A 23,117-nucleotide genomic window follows, 5' to 3' on the forward strand; every position below is an offset into this window, starting at 1 on the left:
CATGCCATATAAAGAAATATTTACAAATATGGAAGAAACAATTTTTTTTTTAATATTTACTTATTTATTTATTTTTGGCTGTGTTGGGTCTTCGTTTCTGTGCTAGGGCTTTCTCTAGTTGTGGTGAGCGGGGGCCACTTTTCATCGCGGTGCGCAGGCCTCTCACCATCGCGGCCTCTCTTATTGCGGAGCACAGTCTCCAGACGCGCAGGCTCAGTAGTTGTGGCTCACCGGCCCAGCTGCTCCGCAGCATGTGGGATCCTCCCAGACCAGGGCTCGAACCCGTGTCCCCTGCATTGGCAGGCAGATTCTCAACCACTGCGCCACCAGGGAAGCCCAGAAGAAACAATTTTAAGTAAAAGGGGCGGAAAGGAAAATTAAGGAAATCTCAAGTGGAACAAAAAGACAGAAAATGAGAACATATGAGGTTCAGTATTTTAATAGGAGCTTTGTTTGCTAAACCGTAGATTAAACAAGATAGAAATTCTCTCATCTATAGTAGTAGAAATACTTAAATGATATTCATAGTATGTCATTTATTACTGTGCCAATTTAAACATAAGCATGATATAGTAAACTGCATGTGTTAGAAGTATGATAGTTGTTCACATTTGGTTTCTTAACATACTTTTTTAAAACTTAAAAATATTTTCATAACTATTATTTTATTATTTCAAACTTGGGTAGGATTCGGCATGTGGCATATTATTTGAAAGGTGTACAAATAGCCATTAAGGAGTTTAGGTGACCTTCCTAAAACCTGTGATCTTTACACTGGACACAAGACTCACACATTACATTCTTGTTGCTAAAGTAATTTTCAGAAAGTGATTAAACCTACTCAGAAAATGAAATATTTTAAAAATCAGGTAAATACTATGCTTTCTTAATATGTGCCTCTAAAGCCATTGTAGCCACTGATGACTGAGTGCTAGAAGCAGTTTGGTTCTAACATGCTGTGTCCTTTTTTCTTCACGTTGTCCTTTGCTTATAACTTTTGGACAGAGGAAAGAAAATATTTTTAATTTTATTGAAAACGTGGATGAGTCCATTTAACTAAAATAACCTCTATATAGTAAGCTTTGAAAACATTGTTTCCTAATGGAAGACTTGAACAAATGGAAAGAGATACCTTGCTTTCACACTATATTTAGAAGGCTGAATACAGTAAAGATAAGATTATTTCACAAATTGGTTTACAGATGTGATTTAGTATTAGTAATCCCTGTGGGATAGTTTGATATGAAATTAATTCTGAAGAATCAGGGTTATGGAAGAGGATTCACTGCATAATAAATTTCTTTTAAAAACCTAGAATAAAGGCATGGTACGTAGTAGCACTACATGCATGTTGATTTCCTATGCTATCACCTGGCCATCCACATCATCCATCTCCTCAGGCCACTCCTCTCTTGCTCAAACTTCTCTTCCCCATTGAAGTTCTGCTTATTTCTCATTGCCAAGTCCTTCATTAGTTCTCTCAAACAGATCTTATTTCTCTCTACTTTTTTTTCACACAGCACTTTGCTTGTACATTGAATTTACTCAGTTTGTGCTAGCCTTTGCTGTGTATGGGTCTTTCACTAAGTCATCTTGCATTGGATAAGATGTATGTTTTATTCATGCTTGAATCATTATAACAGTCATTTCTAGTCTAGCTCAAATATACTGTAAATATTCTTCTGTCTACCAGTATTTATGTACATAAACATAATATAAATAGATCCGTTAATAAAGCCGTGGATACTCTCTCAAGTATTACGTATTTTTTAAAAATTCCTCTCAATAAAAATTCTGTTAACTGTGACCTTTATATTCAAAATCTGGCCTCTAAAAATCATATTCTTGTATTGACTTTACCCCTGTGGCTTGTCCCTAAACAGTTTTATTTAGATGTGTCAATATTAAGCAATTTATGATATTTGACCATCTTTATCACTCATTTAACAGACGTTTATTGAGTATCTGCTCTGTGCCAGACACTGCTAGACTGTGGGGATCTGACAGTGAAACTAGGCGTGGTCTCCTAAATTGAGCTTACTATATTATAGGAAGACAGACATTAACAGAAAAATGTAGTACTTAAAACTTGTAATGTGTATTCTGAAGGTAAAATAAAGGATTTGATGAAGATGTTAACATGATTTAAACTGAAAGAGGGTTCAGAAAAGACTGCTAACTCTGAGAAAGTGTTACTGAGACCTCAAGGATGAGTAAGAAATTTGGGGCTAGAGAAGGTAGGGGAGATATGCAGGGAGAACATTCCAGAAAAGAGATCATAATGTGCAAAAACCCTGAGCAAAAAAGAGAGCGAGGGTTTGATGTAGTTCGAGGAGCTCATGGTTACTTTGTACCTGGAGCTGGAGTATGCGGGCGTTGAGGCCAGCATAAAATGATACTGGAGCGTTGCAGTACTGATTTATAACACACATGTAAACACTGATAAACACAGAGCTACTGTGGGTCAGTTAGTATCCTAGCACTAGTACACAGACTCTCCGTCAATATGAAGTACTTTTAAAAAGATACTGTATTACTACTTCAGCTTATATATTTTGTAATTAACCATTTTGTAATCATATATAAATACTAGGTTTTTTTTTTTTTTCAAAGCATTGAGCTTATGCTAGCGTCCATAAATTTTTACTATTTGGAGATACAGATATAGGTTGCATGTTTCTAACCCTTGAACTTAAACAAGCCAAACTGACTCAGACCTTGAAGCCATTGCCATTGTTATTCCTGCCTAAATGCTTTTCTTCCCAGATCTTCCAGTTCTCGTCATCATTCAGTTTTACCTTAAATATGTCAAAGAAGCCTCTCCTGACCAGTAAATGCTTACGGGTTAGGATTTGTTCACATAATTAAATTGTAAGCCCAAGAGAAAGTACTCTTTTCTTCATTTCTTTTTTTTTTAAATATACATAATAGTTCCTAACATGGTAGTTCAGTAAATTTTTATTGAAAAAAAATGTTATTTTCTTTTGGAATGAGTCCATAATCTAGTAGTAATGCCAAAAATAAATGTATCACTTAACCACTAGTGCCTCAGGATTCTGCCTTTGACTGTCCTATTCTGTATCTTCTTCCTTAGCAATGTCAGTCCCTGTTAACGCCATTGGGTACTGAGGCCTCTTCATCATTTGGAGTTTCTCTCCTGATCTCCTAACCTGTATCTCCAGATATGCCTGCCTGTCTAGTATCACCTGCATGTCCCATGTAATTCAAAACTAGCATATCTCCTCTCTTATTACATTTGCCTACATATACACCACCTTAGGCCAAGCCAATTCCTAGTCATCTCTCCAGGCCCACTGACGTGGCCTCTTCTGTGAAGTCTTCTCTGATTCACGATAAAGACACATCCTAACAGTTTAATTTTGCTGACGTTTATTTAGCACACATGATGCTAGACTGACAAGGATCATCTCATTGCCCTGAGAGTCTAGAACGTGTTAAGGACTGTAATTTGTCCTGGTACTATTCTGCAAGATTTTATGTTTCTCTAGCAGTACTCAGCAGCCTGAATAAAGGAGAAGAAAAGGCCAGTTATAAGATTGTTCCATAGTTGGGTACCAGCTAGGTAAATGCAGTAGTGGAAATGAGTGGGATTCAAGGTGGTTTGAGATATTTCGGTGACAGAATGGTTTGGCTGATTAATCCACAAGTCTTGTGAGGTGAAGACTCATTGGAACAGATGTCATCCAGACTGGAGATCTTCAGAGATGTGCATTATTATCTTCAGGTGTACGCTGAAGCCATAGGAGAAAGTAAGGCTGACCTCTTAGGGATTAAAGCTGAGGGCAGAATGCCTAAGGAAGGTTCAGTTACCATTCCAGCAAGAGAATTAGGAATCAGGATTGCCAGCTTTCTTCTCCAAGTATGTATGCCTTGTGTTTCCCCATTGCAGTTATTATTAAAATGAAAAAGGATCTCTTGCTACCCTTTGGTGATAACAAGAAAGCGGGCTCTGAGGAGACCTCATTCCAATCCACAGCAAGTCTAAGAGAACACTTCAAGGATAGAGCACATAGTGGCGGTGTGAAAGAGAGAAGGAAATCAGGCTGAGTCCCTGGGGCTTTGGGAAACAGATTCAGACTAGAATGAAGTAGGTTCAGAGGATTAGTAGAATATGGGTTTGGGTAATTCCCCCACCCTGACCCCTACTTGCATACAAGATCTAATCTCTTACTTTAGTCTTCTAGTTTCTTTTGCAATTTGTATATCCCTCTTTACGTCACTTCTTTACACATCTCTCTCCCCAGTTACACTGATTTCCTTCAGGGCAGGAGCTGTATTTTAATCATCCTGATTCCGTAACACCAGTACAGTACAGAAAAGATGCTTAAATAAATATAAATATGAAATGTATAAAGTATTATAACAAGCCCAAAGCCATGTGTTACAGATGGTAATGTTATCAGTGGTCAGTATATCAGTTAAGTCACCTGTAGGTCTTTATAGGAATTGCAAAACAAGCAGTCACTTTGCTCCCTGTTTAGCTGTTTTCTTTAAAAAAAAAAAAAAAAAAATCTAAAATGCTAATGAGAGCTCATTATTTTAGGTGATTGATGAGATTTATCGTGTGTTGAGATATGTCAATTCTACCAGAGCCCCTCAGCGAGCTCATGAAGTACTTCAAGAGTTAAGGGATATTTCCTCCATGGCAATGGAATACTTTGATGAAAAGATTGTTCCAATTCTAAAGAGGAAATTACCAGGATCAGATGTATCGGGAAGACTCATGGGCTCTCCTCCAGGTATCTTTTGTTTATAATACGTTCAGTTTGTAATAATGTTCATACATAGATTTGTAACTTGCTTTTTTCCCCCCACTTAACTGTGTATTTTTAACTTTTCTGGGTCTGTAACTGTATCTGCAACATAATTTTTAATGACAGATTGGGCTACAGACCATAATTTATGTAGCTGATCTGCTGCTGTTAAGCACATTTGTTTCCAGATTTTCAGTATTTGAACTACACTCTGAAGAACAATCTTGTGGCTAAATCTTTGTACATATCCACAACTTTTAACTTGGCATAAATTTATTAGAGCAAATTGCTGAGTGAAAAGCTATATATATGTGAATGTTTTTTGATGTTTCTGACTAGTTAGTATTCATTATCCTATAACAGAATCAAATATACCAGACAAAACCCAAAAAATTCTTCATGGAAATAACCAGTTAATTATTTCAGCCCCTGGAGTATCTGGCTGCTACTTTAGGAGACAGGGTGCATAGGGCTGTTTTGAACATTGTCGGATCCTAGAGATTTGTGTCCTTATCTACTGAAAGAATGAATTGTTCAATATCTTCAACTCTTGCAAGTATTTTAAATCTGGGAACAAATTTTTAGTAAAATATTTTGTTCAGATTAGTTAGCTCCCTGGAGTACTCGGTGGGGTAACTGAGTGGCCGTCTGTAATTTAATAATAAAGCTTACAGCATCTCAGCATTAACACATCTGTTATTTATTGAGTACCTATTATGCGCACAGCATTGTACTGCGTCCTGTGGGGACTAAAATGAAGTATAATACATGGTGTCTTCTCTCAGGAATCTTATTATTTCATAAGGTAAGACATATCCAGACTCAAATTATCGTAGGCAAGAGAAATAGTTTAAAGGAGTGTCCATTTAAATGTCAAATGAGTAGCAGAGAGAATCTTAAGGAAGATAAAATCATTGTTGGCTGGTCTGATTGAGACTTCACAAGAGGTGAGAATTGATCTGAGCCTTGTTAGTTGGCTAAAGGTAAGCAGAGAGAGAAGGAAGAATGCATCAGCCAAGGAAAATATTCTGAGTATTTAAATGTATAAGGAGAAAATTAGCAAGATGGGTTTTAGGGTGTGGTTGGATCCATCTGGTCCTTTTAGAAAAGCTTCAGGAGATAGGGTTTTTAAAAAGTAGGTTATTAGTTTAAAATAGTGATTTTTATGCCCATGTTACATTCTATTATTCCTAAAACAGAATAGTTCCAAAGCCTTCCTACACCATGTCAGAAGTTCTTCCTGATCATCACATGTGATGTAACCCACTTTTTGATGGTGCCCTTGTCGTTTGGCTAACGTTGAAGCCTTTGCATATAACTAAGTATAGAGAGGATTTGCGAACATGATAGGTCTGTACTTCTAACTCAGATGTTTATGTTTGCTTGTGTGAAATAATTCTACTCTTAATTTTACTACTTATATTTTCTTACTAGGTCCTAAAAATGCTTTATAATATTTTAAATCCAAGTTTATGCCATTAAATGCCCATCTCCATTTGCTTGCATTCCACATATTGCCACATGAACATGAGAATCAGAATTTAGACTCATTTATAGTTAAGACACGGTGTCTGATTAATCCATCAGATCAAGTAGATTGCAAAGAAGAAATAATCAGAAGCGATATTATAAAGGATATTCTATTTTTGAGTAAGTTTAATTAATGAAGTATTACTGGTAGTGAGACATTTTAAGTGATTGACCATTTTAAACTATTTCTCCACAGTTCCAGGACCTTCTGCAGCCCTGACAACAATGCAACTCTTCTCCAAGCAAAACCCTTCAAGACAAGAGGTTACCAAACTCCAGCAGCAGGTTAAGACAAATGGTGCTGGGGTGACTGTTCTCAGGCGTGAAATTTCTGAGCTTCGCACCAAAGTGCAAGAACAGCAGAAACAGCTTCAAGACCAGGACCAGAAACTGCTAGAGCAGACCCAGATCATAGGTGAACAGAACGCACGGTTGGCAGAGCTGGAACGCAAACTGCGAGAAGTAATGGAAAGTGCAGTAGGAGGCTCCTCAGGGTCTGGGCAGAATGAAGAGTCTCCTCGGAAACGCAAAAAGGCCGCAGAAGCCATAGACTCTCTTAGGAAATCTAAACGTCTCCGGAATAGAAAGTAAACCAGAATGTGCTTCTAGCTCCAGAGGAAGACCTGACTTCGTAGCTTGAGCAGTTCTGCATATCAGGACACTGTGAGCAACATGGTGTCCCTTAGCTCTAGGCTTTCAGAACACAACGTAAACTTGAACTCTCATGGTTTGGGACAGTCTTTTCCCGCTTCTCCTGGTTGAACTGATGCACAGAATCCTTTTATTTTGCAATAGATTTGTACTAACCAGACCTATCCTATCCTGTTTTGAGAAGTTAACTTTATTTCTGTGCAGATAATGTTTAAAGCAAGTTTATTTGTTTCTGCATATATGCACATTACATAAGGATCTTAAACCAGTCTCGACAGACTAGAAGTTAAGTTTAATACATAAAATGTCCTGTTCACTTGAAAGAAAAGACCTACTTTTTAAATGGACAGTATCTTGTTTTTAAAAAAAAAGTTGACTTTTTGTTATAAGTGACCTTTGTCTGGAATGTCTGAAAAGTAGTAAATGCTTTTTGGTATTGAAGTAATGGGTAACTAAAACGGACTTCCATAGTATTGGCTGTAGAAGGGGCCTCTACAGTATTGACTATATATTTTTATAAACTACTGGCAAGGGACTTACCCAGTTGTTATATACATGTTTTCGGTTCACTTTTGGGGCCATGTCCTACATTTGCATGGATGGATGCATGCATTGCCTAGTCAACTCACTTAAAAAGCTCTTGCACTGGTATTTATCTTGAACCTCTATGCTTCTCCACTTTTTAGAGCAGCGTCTTAGTTCATTTAAGCGCTTAACCTCTTCCATCGCAACAGCTTGCCCCTGGGGGCGGGGTGGTATTTGTATGTCCATTTGTCCTCCAGTTTTACAAGAATAAGAGAGTATTAAAGCCCATTGCTTTATCTATTCTCTCTAGGGTTCAGGTACACTGGCTAAGGCAGAACCCCAAATTCTTTACATTGATGTCAGACTTCAGGCAACTAGTACTCTTCCTTACTTACTCACCACTGTGTACGCTCATTGATCAAATGTGGTCATGACCAGTGGTATAAGTAGGGAACCCAACCTGTGGGATGCAGTTTTGCCATTGAAAGAAAGTTCAGTGAAGAAAATTATACCATGAAAAAGCATTTTGATCGTTTCATTTCTGGGGAATGACCTGAGGGAAGCTTTTTAATATTAATTTCAAGCTTTCCTTATCCTGCAACTTTAAACAAAAGCTTTAATTTCGTTTGCACTCCTGTTTTGAGCTTGTAACTGGAAAAGCATGTCTTGCACTGTTCAACCTTCTAAGTGGTCACTTTAACAACCTCCAAATTGTGTACAGTGGTTACTTTCCCCAGTTGTATATTTTTGAAACAGTCAACTATTACTGTCCTAGTTTTATTTTAATGTACTAAATTATGTAGTCATTATTTGCCTGTTAAGTTCTTTTAAACAACTGTTGCCTTGGGCTTCAGTTATTTAAGGTAAACTTAGGTGTAGTGTAGAATACTATCCCTTTCCAGGTGGGAATTTGACACCTGTATAAAACCTAAGGTTTCGGTATGTACCTTAGTTGAATAAAAGCACAAGGTCACTACCTTTTTTTATCTGTCCAACATGACATGGTTATGCATCCTTGAGATTAACCTCACCAAATGAAACTTTTTCTTATCAATTTTTAACATTGTCCTTACATAATATTGTCCTTAGATTTTGATCAATTCTTTGTCTATCTTTGAAACTCCATTTACAATGTAGTATGTTTTCAATGAAAAACCATAAAATAACATCCAAGTGTTTCATGGTTTGTTGGGAAGGTAATTTTAAAATAAACAATTTCCAAAAAACATTTGTCAGCCAAGGTCATCCATAAAAGTCCCTGTCTGGAACTCATTTTCTCAGCAGGTCTTATTTGTTTAATCATAGGATTTAGCCATATTGTCAACTTTGGAGGAGGCCTACTGGAATACTCATGGCCTTTAATTGTCTGCTTTCTTGGTAATAGGAAGACTTTTAAGTAACAGAGTACATGTTTACAGGCTTACAAAGGGATATAACCTCAGATGATCTTTTTAATAGTTGTTTATTATTTAAAGTTCCCTGGGTCTCTTTTTAAACTACATCTGGACACCATAAATGTATCTATAGTCTTAGTTAACATGAGTATTTGGCTTCTATAATAAGCACTCACTATTAAAACATAGATTTTCTGTTTCAAAGTCCAAATTTCTACAGTATACACTTGTAGTCATCTGCCCATAAGGTTAATGAGTTGCACTTGTTAATGCACAAATGTGGCATAACAGTAGGAGATAAAGCACTACAGTTCAGTTTGTTTTAAGTCTTAAATCTTAACTAGCTAGAACATGTTAGGATGTTGCCTTGGCCCATTTGATAGCTGTTATACTTGCATTTGGGTAGTATAACGGTATTCAAGTTTCAACAAATCACAAAATATTTCCTTCACCTAAAACTGACATATGTTACAGGAAAATTGTAAATTAGCCTCCCAAGAGAGAAACCATCCTGCCCTGGATTATAGGTCGGTAATTTAAATGCTGTATGTTAATATTGTGTTGTCCTAGAACAACATTTTATAAAGTATTCCTGTCATCTTCCTTGGCTGTGTTTCAGAGGAGACTTCTCTAATAAGTCATCCCACTTACAAATTGATTATGGTACAATACTACAAACAGATACGATGTGGAAGGGCCTATGTAAGAAATGGAGAGGACTGTCTCCTCACCCCCAACTGGATTCTCACCTTATCTCCCACGTGGACTTGGCTTGGTTTTCACATACTCTGAATTATGTATTATTTTAGAACATGAGGATATAGAACCTGTTTTTTTTGTCTGTTTGTTTTGAGCTCCTCTTGATGTACAGAGCCTGGAAATGATGGGGCAAACACAAATGTGATCAGAGTAATCATACTGTTTTAAAAACTTGGGGTGCCATCAGGTCTAAAGCCACTGGTTTTGGAAGCAACTTTTTTTTTGTAAAACGTGTTTTTGGAGTACTGAACTTTACAGGGGCTTGCCTTAATCCCTATTTAGTAGTTTCAAATGTATGCGCTATTATTCTACTTGTTAAAATGTTAAAATATTCTATGTAGCCCCTAAGGTGGGTAGAACAGAGTATAAGTAATGCCTAAATAAATAAGCTAAAAGGTGTCACTACAGCTGGATTTTTGAGCGAAAATGGACATATGAACATAGGCTATGTGTAATAAAAATAATGGCACCTTAAGATTGCACTATTTTATGCGTTATTTTATATGCCATTTCATAGCCTGCACTTTAATCTCCAAAGAAACAATGTATGATGTCCCAGTTCCTTATTACTAACAAATTTTTTCTTAAGACAGGGCACTTAATTCTATTTTACTATACTGAAGTAGTTTCTTGGAGGTAGATTCCTCTTTTGAGTTCTCTATTTCCTTAGCCATAATATTTTCTAGGATCTAGGAACTCCCTATCTTGTCTATTTCCAACAGTATATAATTTTAATTTAATGTAATGTAAAATCTCATACTCGGTGATCAGCACATTCTTATATCCTGCTCTAGCAAAATGAGTACCCATTTTTTAACACTTACCAAACCTTCTAAAAATAATCATATGCTGTAAGTAAGATTTGAAGCCAGGGATAAAGGCGTTCTCAAAGGAAATGCCATGTGTGATGCAGTCTCTTGGAAATGGCTGTTTCTAGTGTAAAATACAATTTGATAGGCCATTCAATGATTTGACTTGGGATCGGAATTCCTTTAACTAGTCCTCAAAAAGTTAATGAGTAAAGAACTACTTTAAAATAACAAACTTCTATAGCCTGCCATCTGAGGTGAATTATTTTCAAGAAATACTATATAATCTACAAAATGAAATTAGCAATTAGTTGACTGCTGCCTACCATGATTTTATTTTTAATAGCAATACATTTATATTTGTGGTAAACACTATAGGCTTAAGTAATGGCCTTTTCCAGCTTCCTAAGAATCTTTGTTAAATTTCTGAAATTGAAACATTAAATTGAAATTTTTCCTGTTGTGTCTGAAGAGAACCATGGGATTTACAAGCATATTGGTAATCTATTAGGTCCATCGCCAAAGTATACATCAAAGCTATACCAAAAGTTTAGACGTGTTTAAAATTACTTTATGTGGTACCATGTCTGTTTACTTACGGTCATGAGCAACAGTAAATTACAATAGTTTACTTTCTGGAATTTTAATTGTTATAACCTAATTCAATTACTGGAAAGTGAAAAACACCTCCTGGGCACACAACAGGGTACGTAAATAAATGTGTTGTTACCAGTGTTACTTGTTTTCTTTGTATTTCATGCACAAAGATTATGGAGCTCTTCATCTAACAAATGCCATGCTAATAGCTACCACCTCTTAAAGCAGTATATTGTGTTAGTTTAATCCTCATAGCCACTTTATAAAGCAGGTTTTACTCTTTATAAGGAAGTTAAACTCAGGTTAAGCAACATATCCACAATGTTATACAAGTAAGTGCCTAAGTGGGATTTGAACCCAGACCTACCTGCCTCCAAAGCTTATGTATTTCTGCTACACTCTACTACATTCTAAAACAGCTGGGACCTATGAGACTCTAGATTACATTAATTCTTTAAACTCAATAAATATATAGATGAACATTTCATACATCACCAGAAGCAGTCTATGCCAAAAATCACTCATGTTAAGAGTAACATACAGAGCTTAAAATCATGAAGACTAGGCTTGAAGGAGGCAACTTTTGTCCTAAAGTTCTTTGACAATGGATTTACACTAGGCATACAGGTAAAAGAAAATATTCTTAAGGATTCTAAGAACCTGTAGTCTTAAATAGGCAGTCCTGGCAAGAGATGTAGCTGGAGGCCACTAGCACACATCCCTAGTTGCCTTACTATAATGTTGGCTACCAGTCAATACAAAAGTAGTGACCACCAATTCGCTTGTCCTGCTGGGGAAGAATACTCGTTCTCTTCCAGTTCGCTTTTCAAAATTCCTTCCAGTTCCAAGACTATTCAAAATTTCAATGCAATAAAATCATACAAATCAATTTCATCTCTGTCTCATAAAGATGTAACTAATAGGGAATTACTGGAAGTGAGATTTTCTGAGGAGGAACACACCCTTCTTTGATACATACTTTACCCACTTTGTTTACAACTTAGATGTCAGAAAAGAGATCACAGATGAATTTATGCTGAAAGATGAGGGTGACAGCCGTGGTATCAGTTACCCCAACACCATCACTGCGTTCCAGTCATCAAGATATCACAGAAACATAGGGACTTCCCTGGTGGCTCAGTGGTTAAGAATCCGCTTGCCGGGCTTCCCTGGTGGCGCAGTGGTTGAGAGTCTGCCTGCCAATGCAGGGGACACGGGTTCGAGCCTGGTCTGGGAAGATCCCACATGCCGCGGAGCAACTGGGCCCGTGAGCCACAACTACTGAGCCTGCGCGTCTGGAGCCTGTGCTCCGCAACAAGAGAGGCCGCGATAATGAGAGGCCCACGCACCGCGATGAAGAGTGGCCCCCACTTGCCGCAACTAGAGAAAGCCCTCGCACAGAAACGAAGACCCAACACAGCCATAAATAAATAAAAAAACCCAAAGTTTAAAAAAAAAAAAAAAAGAATCCGCTTGCCAATGCAGGGGACACGGGTTCGAGCCCTAGTCCGGGAAGATCCCACATGCCGTGGAGCAGCTAAGCCCGTGCGCCACAACTACTGAGCCTGTGCTCTAGAGCCTGCGAGCCACAACTACTGAAGGCCGGGCGCTTAGAGCCCATGCTCCGCAACAAGAGACGGCACCTCAATGAGAAGCCCGCGCTCCGCAACGAAGAGTAGCCCCCGCTCACCGCAACTAGAGAAAGCCCGCACGCAGCAACGAAGATCCAACGCAGCCATAAATAAATAAATAAATATTTTTTAAAATTAAAAAAGATATATCACAGAAACCTAGAAAAATAAAGACAGCTGCTGTACCTCCCAGTCTTCAGAGGGTCGATCAGGGTGGAAATCTTTATTCCTATCTCCTTCAGGTCGTTCAGTTGCTATGCAAAAAACACATTGTTGGGAAACCAAGAATCTTCATCAATATTGTTGCTTTAAAAATAAAAGGATATCTCTTTATTTATGAACTCCTCATGTTAATTCCTGAAACAATTCTTACGGACTCCATTAAAGATTATTATTCTCATCCAGAAAATGTGTTTCAACTTGCTTATATTCCTCAGGTTTTGGTGGGTCATTTCCTGAAAGCAAAATTATAGGAAATTGTGAGGAGAAAAAAACAGTGGCGGATGTTTGAGCACAAAGTACAAATTATGACTGGAAAGGAAATACAAATCAAGGATGAAATTCCCAAAATTCAGTAAATTTTGTTCATAGAAATACATTCAACCAAAGAGCTTTCTCAACTTTCATGTTTTCTTTAGATTTTTTTCCCCTGGGTTCTTTAGATTGAACAAAAGTCAGTTTCTACCTGGAATCTGAAGCAGCAATGTAAATAGTAATATTGGCTCCTGGAATGCAAAACCTATGGCATGCTTTCTGTCTTAGGACACAGGGAAAACCCGTGCCTTCTCAAGGCTAAGCAGAAGATGGGGAGGGGGAAGCAGAAGCAGGGGACCTAAAATGCTTGTTCTGGGCTTCCCTGGTGGCGCAGTGGTTGAGAATCTGCCTGCCAATGCAGGGGACACGGGTTCGAGCCCTGGTCTGGGAAGACCCCACATGCCGCGGAGCAACTAGGCCCGTGAGCCACAATTACTGAGCCTGCGCGTCTGGAGCCTGTGCTCCGCAACAAGAGAGGCCGCGATAGTGAGAGGCCCGCGCACCGCGATGAAGAGTGGCCCCTGCTTGCCACACCTAGAGAAAGCCCTCGCACAGAAACGAAGACCCAACACAGCCATAAATAAATAAATAAACAAAACTTTAAAAAATAATAATAATAAAATTCTTGTTCTTCCTTTGAAGGGTTGCAGCAAGCTTACAAGAAGTGCCTTAGCTCTCTAGATAACCAGTTTCTATAACCCTAGGTGCTGCCATAGCAGCTGCTTTCCATTCCCAAAGCAAATGCAGCTTGTGCCTTCCTTGTAAGAGGACAATAAAGGAATGAATGTCAAGGGGTTAACAGTGCTCAGCACATAGTAAGCAGGTAATAAATAATAAACTGTGGTAAATATACACAGGTAGATAGATATGACTAAGGAAATAGAGATACAGAAGATATATTGCATTGGCTGCATGTATTTCTTTCAATCCTTGCTTTAAGCATATTTACATTTTTTTTTTTTTTTTTTACTTTATGGCTGTGTTGGGTCTTCGTTTCTGTGCGAGGGCTTTCTCCAGTTGTGGCAAGCGGGGGCCACTCTTCATCACGGTGCGCAGGCCTCTCACTGTTGCGGCCTCTCTTGTTGCGGAGCACAGGCTCCAGATGTGCAGGCTCAGTAGTTGTGGCTCATGGGCCCAGTTGCTCCGCGGCATGTGGGATCATCCCAGACCAGGGCTCGCACCCGTGTCCCCTGCACTGGCAGGCAGATTCTCAACCACTGCGCCACAAGGGAAGCCCTAAATTTTTTTTTTTTAAGCACGGAAAACAATTAGCTATTACAGGCTTTCTAGCCTCCTCGGGAAATTTATTTTCAATATTTAAAAACTTTTATTTTCAATATTTTTAATATTTCACAGGACTTTTTACACTGCCCGGCAGTGCTTCCTTGAGAGCCACAGGAGAGAAACCAGTCTTTTTTTTTTTTTTAATATTTATTTATTTAATTTTATTTTTGGCTGTGTCAAGTCTTAGTTGCAGCACGCAGGATCTTTTGTTGCGGGGCGCAAACTCTTTGTTGTGGCACGTGGGCTTCTCTCTAGTTGTGGCACACAGGCTCCAGTGGGTGCAGGCTCAGGAGTTGCAGCACATGGGCTCTCTAGTTGTGGCACACAGGCTTAGATGCCCCATGGCATGTGGGATCTTAGTTCCCCATCAAGGCATCAAACTCCGCATTGGAAGGCGGATTCTTAACCACCAGACCACCAGGGAAGTCCTAAGAAACCAGTCTTGAAATGCTCATCCTTCTCCACCTTGGGCTGAGGGCTCTGATAAGGAGGGATGACCTCGGCCTGAACCTGGTAGAATAGAGGGGCCTCTTCAGAACTCCACTCCCTTCACCTTAAGACACAACAGAGTAAGAGTCAAGCATATGTGCAATGGAACCAGAATTGAGTGCCTATTCCCAGCTCTACCAATTATGAGCTATGTAATACCAGCTTGGGTAGTTAATACTTTGAGGCTCAGTTTCATCATCTGTAAAATACTTCCTACCTCAGAGAGTTGATACAAAAGTCCAAAGGATTCAGGGAAGGTGGTGGAGTAGGAAGAACCAGGAATCTGTCTCCCCACTTAGACAACAATTACACTGGCAGGATCTGTCTGATGTAATTATTTTGGAACTCTGGGGTCTATTGAAGACTTGCGCTTCCAAGGAAAGACTTGTGGTTAATTTGGGTCAACTTCGGGTCCTAGCACAGGAGCAGCCAGCCACCCATCCCCCACCCATGATGGGCTAAAAGGACCCTGTCCCCCAAATATTTGGGATCTGTGCTCTGATCACTGATCGCTGCTTCTGATCACAGAGGTGCAGACAAAGATTGCAGGAAGCCACTGTTGTAGCTCCTTCCATTGTTGCGAACCTCTCTCCCACCAGCTCTCCCACCGCCTTCTAGGAGATTTAAAGAGCCAGCACCCTTTCCACCACCACCCCTTCATCTTTCTCTTTTTTTAAGAAATTCACGTTCTTTTATTTATTTATTTATGGCTGTGTTGGGTCTTCGTTTCTGTGCGAGGGCTTGCTCTAGTTGTGGCAAGTGGGGACCACTCTTCATCGCGGCGCGCGGGCCTCTCACCATCGCGGCCTCTCTTGTTGCAGAGCACAGGCTCCAAACGCGCAGGCTCAGTAATTGTGGCTCACGGGCCCAGTTGCTCCGTGGCATGTGGGATCTTCCCAGACCAGGGCTCGAACCCGTGTCCCCTGCATTGGCAGGCAGATTCTCAACCACTGCGCCACCAGGGAAGCCCCATCTTTCTCTTTTTTAATGTCTGGGAGCCAGACATTAAAGACGAGGACATTCAACAACCACTTTATGTACTGGGAAAATTAGAAAGTGACCAGGTATGCTGAGGGAAAGTCTCAAATAAAGACCTGAGAGGACATTAAGTTTACACCTCAGGCAGACCCTCAGCACAGAGACAGCCTACAACAATTAAAATAAATAAATATACAAAAACAATTACCAAAACCCAGCAAATCCTGGGCATGCAGGAGAATATGATTCCCGGAGTTACCACATTATTAGATTTAAATATCTAGTTTTCAATAACAACAACAACAACAACAAAATCACAAGGCATACAAAGAAACAGAAAAGGATGGCCCATTAAAGGGGAAAATATAAATCAACAGAAACTATCCCTTAAAACGGACTAATGGGGCTTCCCTGGTGGCGCAGCGGTTGAGAATCTGCCTGCCAATGCAGGGGACACGGGTTCGAGCCTTGGTCTGGGAAGATCCCACATGCCATGGAGCAACTGGACCCGTGAGCCACAACTACTGAGCCTGTGCGTCTGGAGCCTGTGCTCCGCAACGGGAGAGGCCGCGATGGTGAGAGGCCCACGCACCACGATGAAGAGTGGCCCCCGCTTGCTGCAACTAGAGAAAGCCCTCACACAGAAACGAAGACCGAACACAGCCAAATATATATCTATGTGTATATATATATATATATATATATATATAAAAATAAAAATTAAGAATGTTTTTCCTTCACACTCCACCCTTGGGTCATTAAAAATTGCAATGGAAAATATGAAAAAAAAAAGGACTAATGACAGATATACTAGACATATTTTAAGATAACTTTTTAAAAGATGCTCAAAGAACTAAAGGGAGATATGGAGAAAATGAAGAAAATGATGTATGAACAAAATGGAAATATCAATAAAGAGATAGAAAACCTAAAAAGAAAAATAAATTTTGGACCTGAAAAGTAAATAACTGAATAAAAAAATTTACTAGAAGGCAGATTTGAGCAGGCAGAAGAAAGAATTAGGAAACAGAAATAGGACAAGGAAATTATTAAGTCTGAGGAACAGAAAGAAAAAGATTGAAGAAATGAACAGAAACTAAAAGATCTGTGGGACACCAAAAATAGGCCAAAAAATACATTGCGGGAGTCCCAGAAGGAGAAGAGAGAAAAGAGCAAAGAGAATATTTGAAGAAATTATGGTTGCAAACTTCCTAAATTTTATGAAAGACGTGAATATAAACATCCAAGAAGCTCAATAAACTCCAAGTAAGATGTACTCAAATAGACCCATGCTGAGACACATATAATCAAACTTTCAAAAACCAAACACAAAGAGAGAACGTTGAAATCATACAAGGGAGAAGTAAATCATTACATACAAGGTATCCTCAATAAGGTTATAAGCAGATTTCTCATCAGAAACTTTGGAGGCCAGAAGGCAGTGGGTCAATATATTCAAAGTGCTAAAAGAAAACACTGTCAACCAAGAATCCTGTATCTGGCAAAACTGTCCTTCAAAAGTGAGGGAGAAATTAAGACACTACCAGATTTTAAAAAAAAAGAAAAGAAAAGCTGAGGGGTTGTGTTTCCACTAGATCTGCCCTGCAAGAAATGCTCAAGGGAGTCTTACAAGATTAAATGAAAGGACACCAGACATTAACTCTAAGCTATATGCAGAAATAAAGATCTCAATAAAATTAAATACATGTGCAATTATAAAAGCTAGTGCTACTGTAACACTGATTTGTAAGTGCACAGTTTTCCACATAAATGACAAGATTAATACATTAAGAAAAAAATCACTAGTCTATCACAGACTTTGAAAACAAACTTGCGGTTACCAAAGGGGAAAGGTGGGGGGGGGATGGGATAAATTAAGAGTTAAGGATTAATGTATACACACTACCATATATAAAATAATCAACAAGGACCTACCATATAGCACAGGGAACTCTACTCAATATTCTGTAATAACCTATATGGGAAAGATTCTGGAAAAGAATGGATATATGTATGTGTATAACCAAATCACTTTGCTGTACACCTGAAACTACCACGACATTGTAAATCAATCATACCCCAATATAAAATAAAAATTAAATTTAAAAAATCACTAGTTTTAAAGCTATTATTACTGTAAGTTTGGTTTATAATTCAAAAATCTTGTTTTCCACATAATTTAAGCAACTAATGCATTTTAAAAAATTATTAGTTTATGTTTGGGGGCACACACTGTAAATATAAAGAGGTAATTCTGTGACATCAACAACTGACAGGGAAAGGGATGGAGCTGTGAAGGAGCAGAAATTTTGTATGTTATTGAAGTTAGGCAGGCATAAATTCAACTTAGAGTATTATAAATTTAGGCTGTTAAATTTAATCATGGTAAACACCAAAAAAACCCTACAGAATATACACAAAAGGAAATGAGAAAGGAATTAAACATTTCACTACAAAAAAACTGACTAAACACAAAAGAAAAAGTGTGAAGTTAACAGCTAGAAAAATGACAAAAGTAAGTCCCTCCTTATCTGTAATTATTTTACATGTAAATGGGTTAAACTCTGTAATCAAAAGACAGAGATTTGCAGAATGGATTAAAACACATGATCCAACTATCCACTGTCCATAAGACAATTCTGATGCAAAGACACAAATAGGTTGAAATTCAAAGGGTGCAAAAGTATATTCCATGCAAATAGTAACCAAAAGAGAGCAGGGGTGGCTATTCTAATATCAGACAAAATAGCCTTAAAATCAAAAAAGTTTACAATAGATAAAGGACATTATAAATTAGCTAAGGTTTCAATACAGTAAGAAGGTATAACAATTATAAACATTTACACACCTAATGACAGACCATTAAAATATATGAAGCAAAAACTGAGATAATTGAAAGGAGAAACAGATATGTGAAAATTAATAAAGGGAAACCTTATTTTAAATGGAGTCAGGAAGCCCTGAATGGGAGCTCTCATGAACATACCATTTGTCACAGCTTACTTTACACTCTTGGACAGGAAGAAGTTTACTACCACATCAGAAAGAAGATTTTCTCCTCGCCCAGCAATAACTCAGCCAATGAGAAACCACCACTCCCTGAACTTTCCTGCAGTGGACTTTTGTTCAAAACAACCCCTCCCATGGGGACTTCCCTGGCAGTCCAGTGGTTAAGACTCCACACTTGCACTGCAGGGGGCACGGGTTCAATCCCTGGTCAGGGAACTAAGATCCCCACATGCCACGTGGTGTGCCCAAAAAAATAAAATTAAAAATAAAAAACAAAACCCTCCCAACTCCCCACTTTCCTCGGCTTCTCTTCTTTGTTCTCTGGTTGCCTATGGTTCACCATAGTTTGCATGTCCCCAGTTGCAATCCCTCTGCTATTTCTGAATAAACTTGACTCTACTGGCTAAAAAGTTTGCCTTTTTGTTTTAAAGGTTGACAAATTGTTCTACAAGAATAGCTGGAGGGGCTTCCCTGGTGGCGCAGGGGTTGAGAATCTGCCTGCTAATGCAGGGGACATGGGTTCGAGCCCTGGTCTGGGAAGATCTCACATGCTGCAGAGCAGCTAGGCCCATGAGCCACAAGTACTGAGCCTGCACGTCTGGAGCCTGTGCTCCGCAACAAGAGAGGCCGTGATAGTGAGAGGCCCGCGCACCACGATGAAGAGTGGCCCCCTCTTGCCACAACTAGAGAAAGCCCTCGCACAGAAACGAAGACCCAACACAGCCATAAATAAAATAAATTAAAAAAAAAAAGGTTGCCAGTATAATACTTCATTGATTAAACTTCCTGACTCTTTCAAAAAAAAAAAAGAATAGCTGGAGACAACAATACTGCACTTACAATAGTGGATAGAACAATCAGACAGAAGGTAAGTAAAGAAATAAAGAACTTAAACAACACAACAGACCAACTGGATCTAACAGACTTATACAAAACACTCTATCCACCAATAACAGAATACACATTCTGCTCAATACACATCATTCTCAAGTCTTTTCCAAGATAGACCATATTTGAGGCCACAAATTAAGTCTCAAAAGATTTTAAAAAATAGATTACACAAAGTATTTTCTTCCACCACAATAAGATGAAGTTAAAAATCAATAACAGAAGGAAAGTAGAAAATTCAAAAAATTATGGAAATTAAACAACATACTCTAAAACAACCAATGGATTAAAGAAGAAATCACAAGAGAAATTAGAAAATACTTAGAGACTAATAAAAATGAAAACAAAACATACCAAAACTATGGAAAACAATGAAAGTGGTACTAAGGGGGAAATTTATAGCTTGCATTAAAAAACAAGAAAGATCTCAAATGAACAACCTAACTTTACAACTTAAGGAATTAGAAAAAGAAGAATTAAACCCAAATCTACCAGAAGGAAGGAAATAAAGATTAGAGATAAATGAAATAGAGACTAGAAAAACAATAGAGAAAATCAATGAAAAAAAAAAGTTGGTACTTCAAAAAGGTCAGTAATATTTAAAAACATTTAGTCAGAGAGATGAAGGAAAAAAGAGAGAAGAATTAAATTATTAAAACCAGAAATGAAAGTAGAGACATTACTACAAATCTACAGAAATAAAGAGGATTATTTATAAGAGAGTACTATGAGCAATCATGTGCCAACAAATTGGATAACCTAGATGAAACAAACAAATTCCTAGAAACACAAAAGTTACCAAGACTAAATCACACCCAAAAATTAGAAAATGTGAATAGACCTATAACTAGTAAGGAGATTGAATTAGCAATCAAAAATCTCCCAAAAAGAAAGGCCCTAGGTGTGATGGCTTCACCAGTGAATTATACCAACATTTAAAGAAGAGCTATTACCAATTCTTGTCAAACTTTTGCAAAAAAATTGAAGAGGAGGGAGCACTCCTCATTTCATTCTGTGAGGCCAGAATTACCCTGATACCAAAGCCAGGTAAAGACTTAAGAAGAAAAGAAAATTACAGCCCAATATTCCTTATAAACATTGATGCAAAAATCCTCAACAAAATACTAGCAAACTGAATTCAGCAGCATATTAAATGCTTATACACGATGACTGAGTGGGATTTATTCCTGGAATGCAAGGATGGTTCAATAATACACTGCATTAACAGAATGAAGGGGAAAGTAACACATAATAATCTCACCTGACACAGAAAAAGCATTTGACAAAATTCAACACCATTTCATGATAAAACACTCAACAAACTCGAAATAGAAGGAAACTACCTCATCATAATAGAAGTCACATATGAAAAATTCACAGCAAACATCATATTCAATGGTGAAAGAATGAAAACTTTCCATCTAAGATCAGGAACAAGGCAAGGAACAAGAATTTCACCACTTCTACTCAACATAGTGCTGGAGGTCCTAGCTGGAGAAATTAGGCTAGAAAAAAGAAATAAAAGGCATCAAAATTGGAAAGGTAAAAGTAAAATTGTCTCTGTTCATGTATGATATGATCTTACATATAGGAAACCATAAGATCACACACACACACACACACACACAAACTGTTAGAACTAATAGACAAATTTAGCAAAGTAGCAGGATTCAAAGTCAACACATAAAAATCAGTTGCATTTCTATACACTAACAATGAACTATCTGAAAAGGAAATTAAGAAAACAATTCCACTTATAACAGTGACAAAGTGAATAAAATACTTAGGGATTAACTTAATTAACCAAGGAGGTGAAAGACTTGTACAGTGAAAACTACAAAATACTGATGAAAAAAGTAAAGAAGATGTAAATATTGGAATTCATTCTGAGTTCATGGGCTGGAAGACTTCACAGTGTTACTATGTCAATACTACCAAAAGTGATCTACAGATTTAATGCAACCCCTATCAAAATCCCAATGAAATTTTTTGCAAAAATAGAAAAATCCATCCTAAAATTCATATGAATTTTCAAGAGACCCCAAATAGCTAAAAACAATCTTGAAAAAGAAGAGCAAAGCTGGAGGACTCACACTTCCTGATTTCAAATCTTACTACAAAGTTACAGTAATCGAAACAGTGTGGTACTGGCATAAAGACAGACATATAGATAATGGAATGGAATAGAGAATCCAAAAATAAACACTTGCATATAAAATCAATGATTTTTGACAAAAGTGCAAAAACCATTCAAAGGCTCTTCAACAAATGATGCTAGGAAAGCTGGATATCCACATGCAAAAGAACAAAATTGGATTCTTCCCTAATACCATATACAAAAAGTCACTCAAAATGAATCCATGACCTTAATGTCAGACCTGAAACTCTTAGAAGAAATTGAGACAAAACTTCATGACATTGGACTTGGCAATGATTTCTTGGATGTGACACCAAAGGCACAGGTCATAAAAGAAAAAGTGGATAAATGGGACTTCATGAAAATTTTTAAATTTTGTGGATCAAAAGACACTATCAACAGAGTATAATGGCAACCCACAGAATGGAAGAAAATATTTGCAAATCATGTATCTGATAACGTGTTAATATCCAGAACATATAAAGAATTCCTAAAAATCAAACAAAAAAAAGAAACAAACTACCCTATTCAAAAATGGGCAAAGGACTTGAATAGACATTTCTCCAAAGAAGATGAATAAATGGCCAAGAAGCACATGAAATGATGCTCAACATCACTAATCATTAGAGAAATGCAGATCAAAGCTACAATGAGATACCACCTCACCACACACCTCATATTAGGATGGCTAGTATATAATTTTAAAAACATTTCTAATACAGAAAACAGCAAGTATTGGCAAGGATGTAGAGAAATTGGAACTGTGCACTGTTGGTGGGAATGTAAAATGGTACAGCTGCTGTAAAGAACAATATGGTGGTTCCCCAAAAAGTTAAAAGTAGAATTACCATTTGATTCAGCAATTCCACTTCCAGGTGAATACCCAGTAGAAATGGAAGCAAGGTCTCAAAGAGATATTTGCATACCTCTGTTCATAGCAGCAGTATACATAATAGCTAAAATGTGGACGCAACCCAAGTGTCCACTGATGGATGAATGCATAAGCAAAGTGTGTTATACACATAAAATGGAATATTATTAGCCTTAAAAAGGAAGGACATTCTGACATATGCTACAATGTAGATGACCTTTGGGGACATGATGCTAAGTAAAATAAGCTAGTCATA

The 23,117-nt window shown here is 37.9% G+C and overlaps 1 protein-coding gene and 1 long non-coding RNA gene across 3 annotated transcripts in view; one reads left to right on the forward strand and one right to left on the reverse strand.

Annotated features, from left to right (window-relative positions):
• The window catches only part of FBXO28 (F-box protein 28), a 30,799-nt gene extending 19,621 nt beyond the window's left edge, over positions 1-11,178 (forward strand). Inside the window, exons 4-5 of the mRNA XM_057557053.1 lie at positions 4,565-4,760; positions 6,502-11,178. Coding sequence (XP_057413036.1) covers positions 4,565-4,760; positions 6,502-6,896 — 591 coding nt within the window. The 3' untranslated portion in view covers positions 6,897-11,178. The remainder of the gene's footprint in view (positions 1-4,564; positions 4,761-6,501) is intronic.
• Positions 11,179-12,893: 1,715 nt separating this feature from the next.
• The window catches only part of LOC130709234 (uncharacterized), a 39,412-nt gene continuing 29,188 nt past the window's right edge, over positions 12,894-23,117 (reverse strand). For both annotated transcript variants that reach the window (XR_009009745.1, XR_009009744.1), the window contains one exon: positions 12,894-13,126. This is a non-coding gene — a long non-coding RNA (uncharacterized LOC130709234). The remainder of the gene's footprint in view (positions 13,127-23,117) is intronic.

The sequence above is a fragment of the Balaenoptera acutorostrata genome, chromosome 1 (assembly GCF_949987535.1).
Source record: "Balaenoptera acutorostrata chromosome 1, mBalAcu1.1, whole genome shotgun sequence".
NCBI lineage: Eukaryota > Metazoa > Chordata > Mammalia > Artiodactyla > Balaenopteridae > Balaenoptera > Balaenoptera acutorostrata.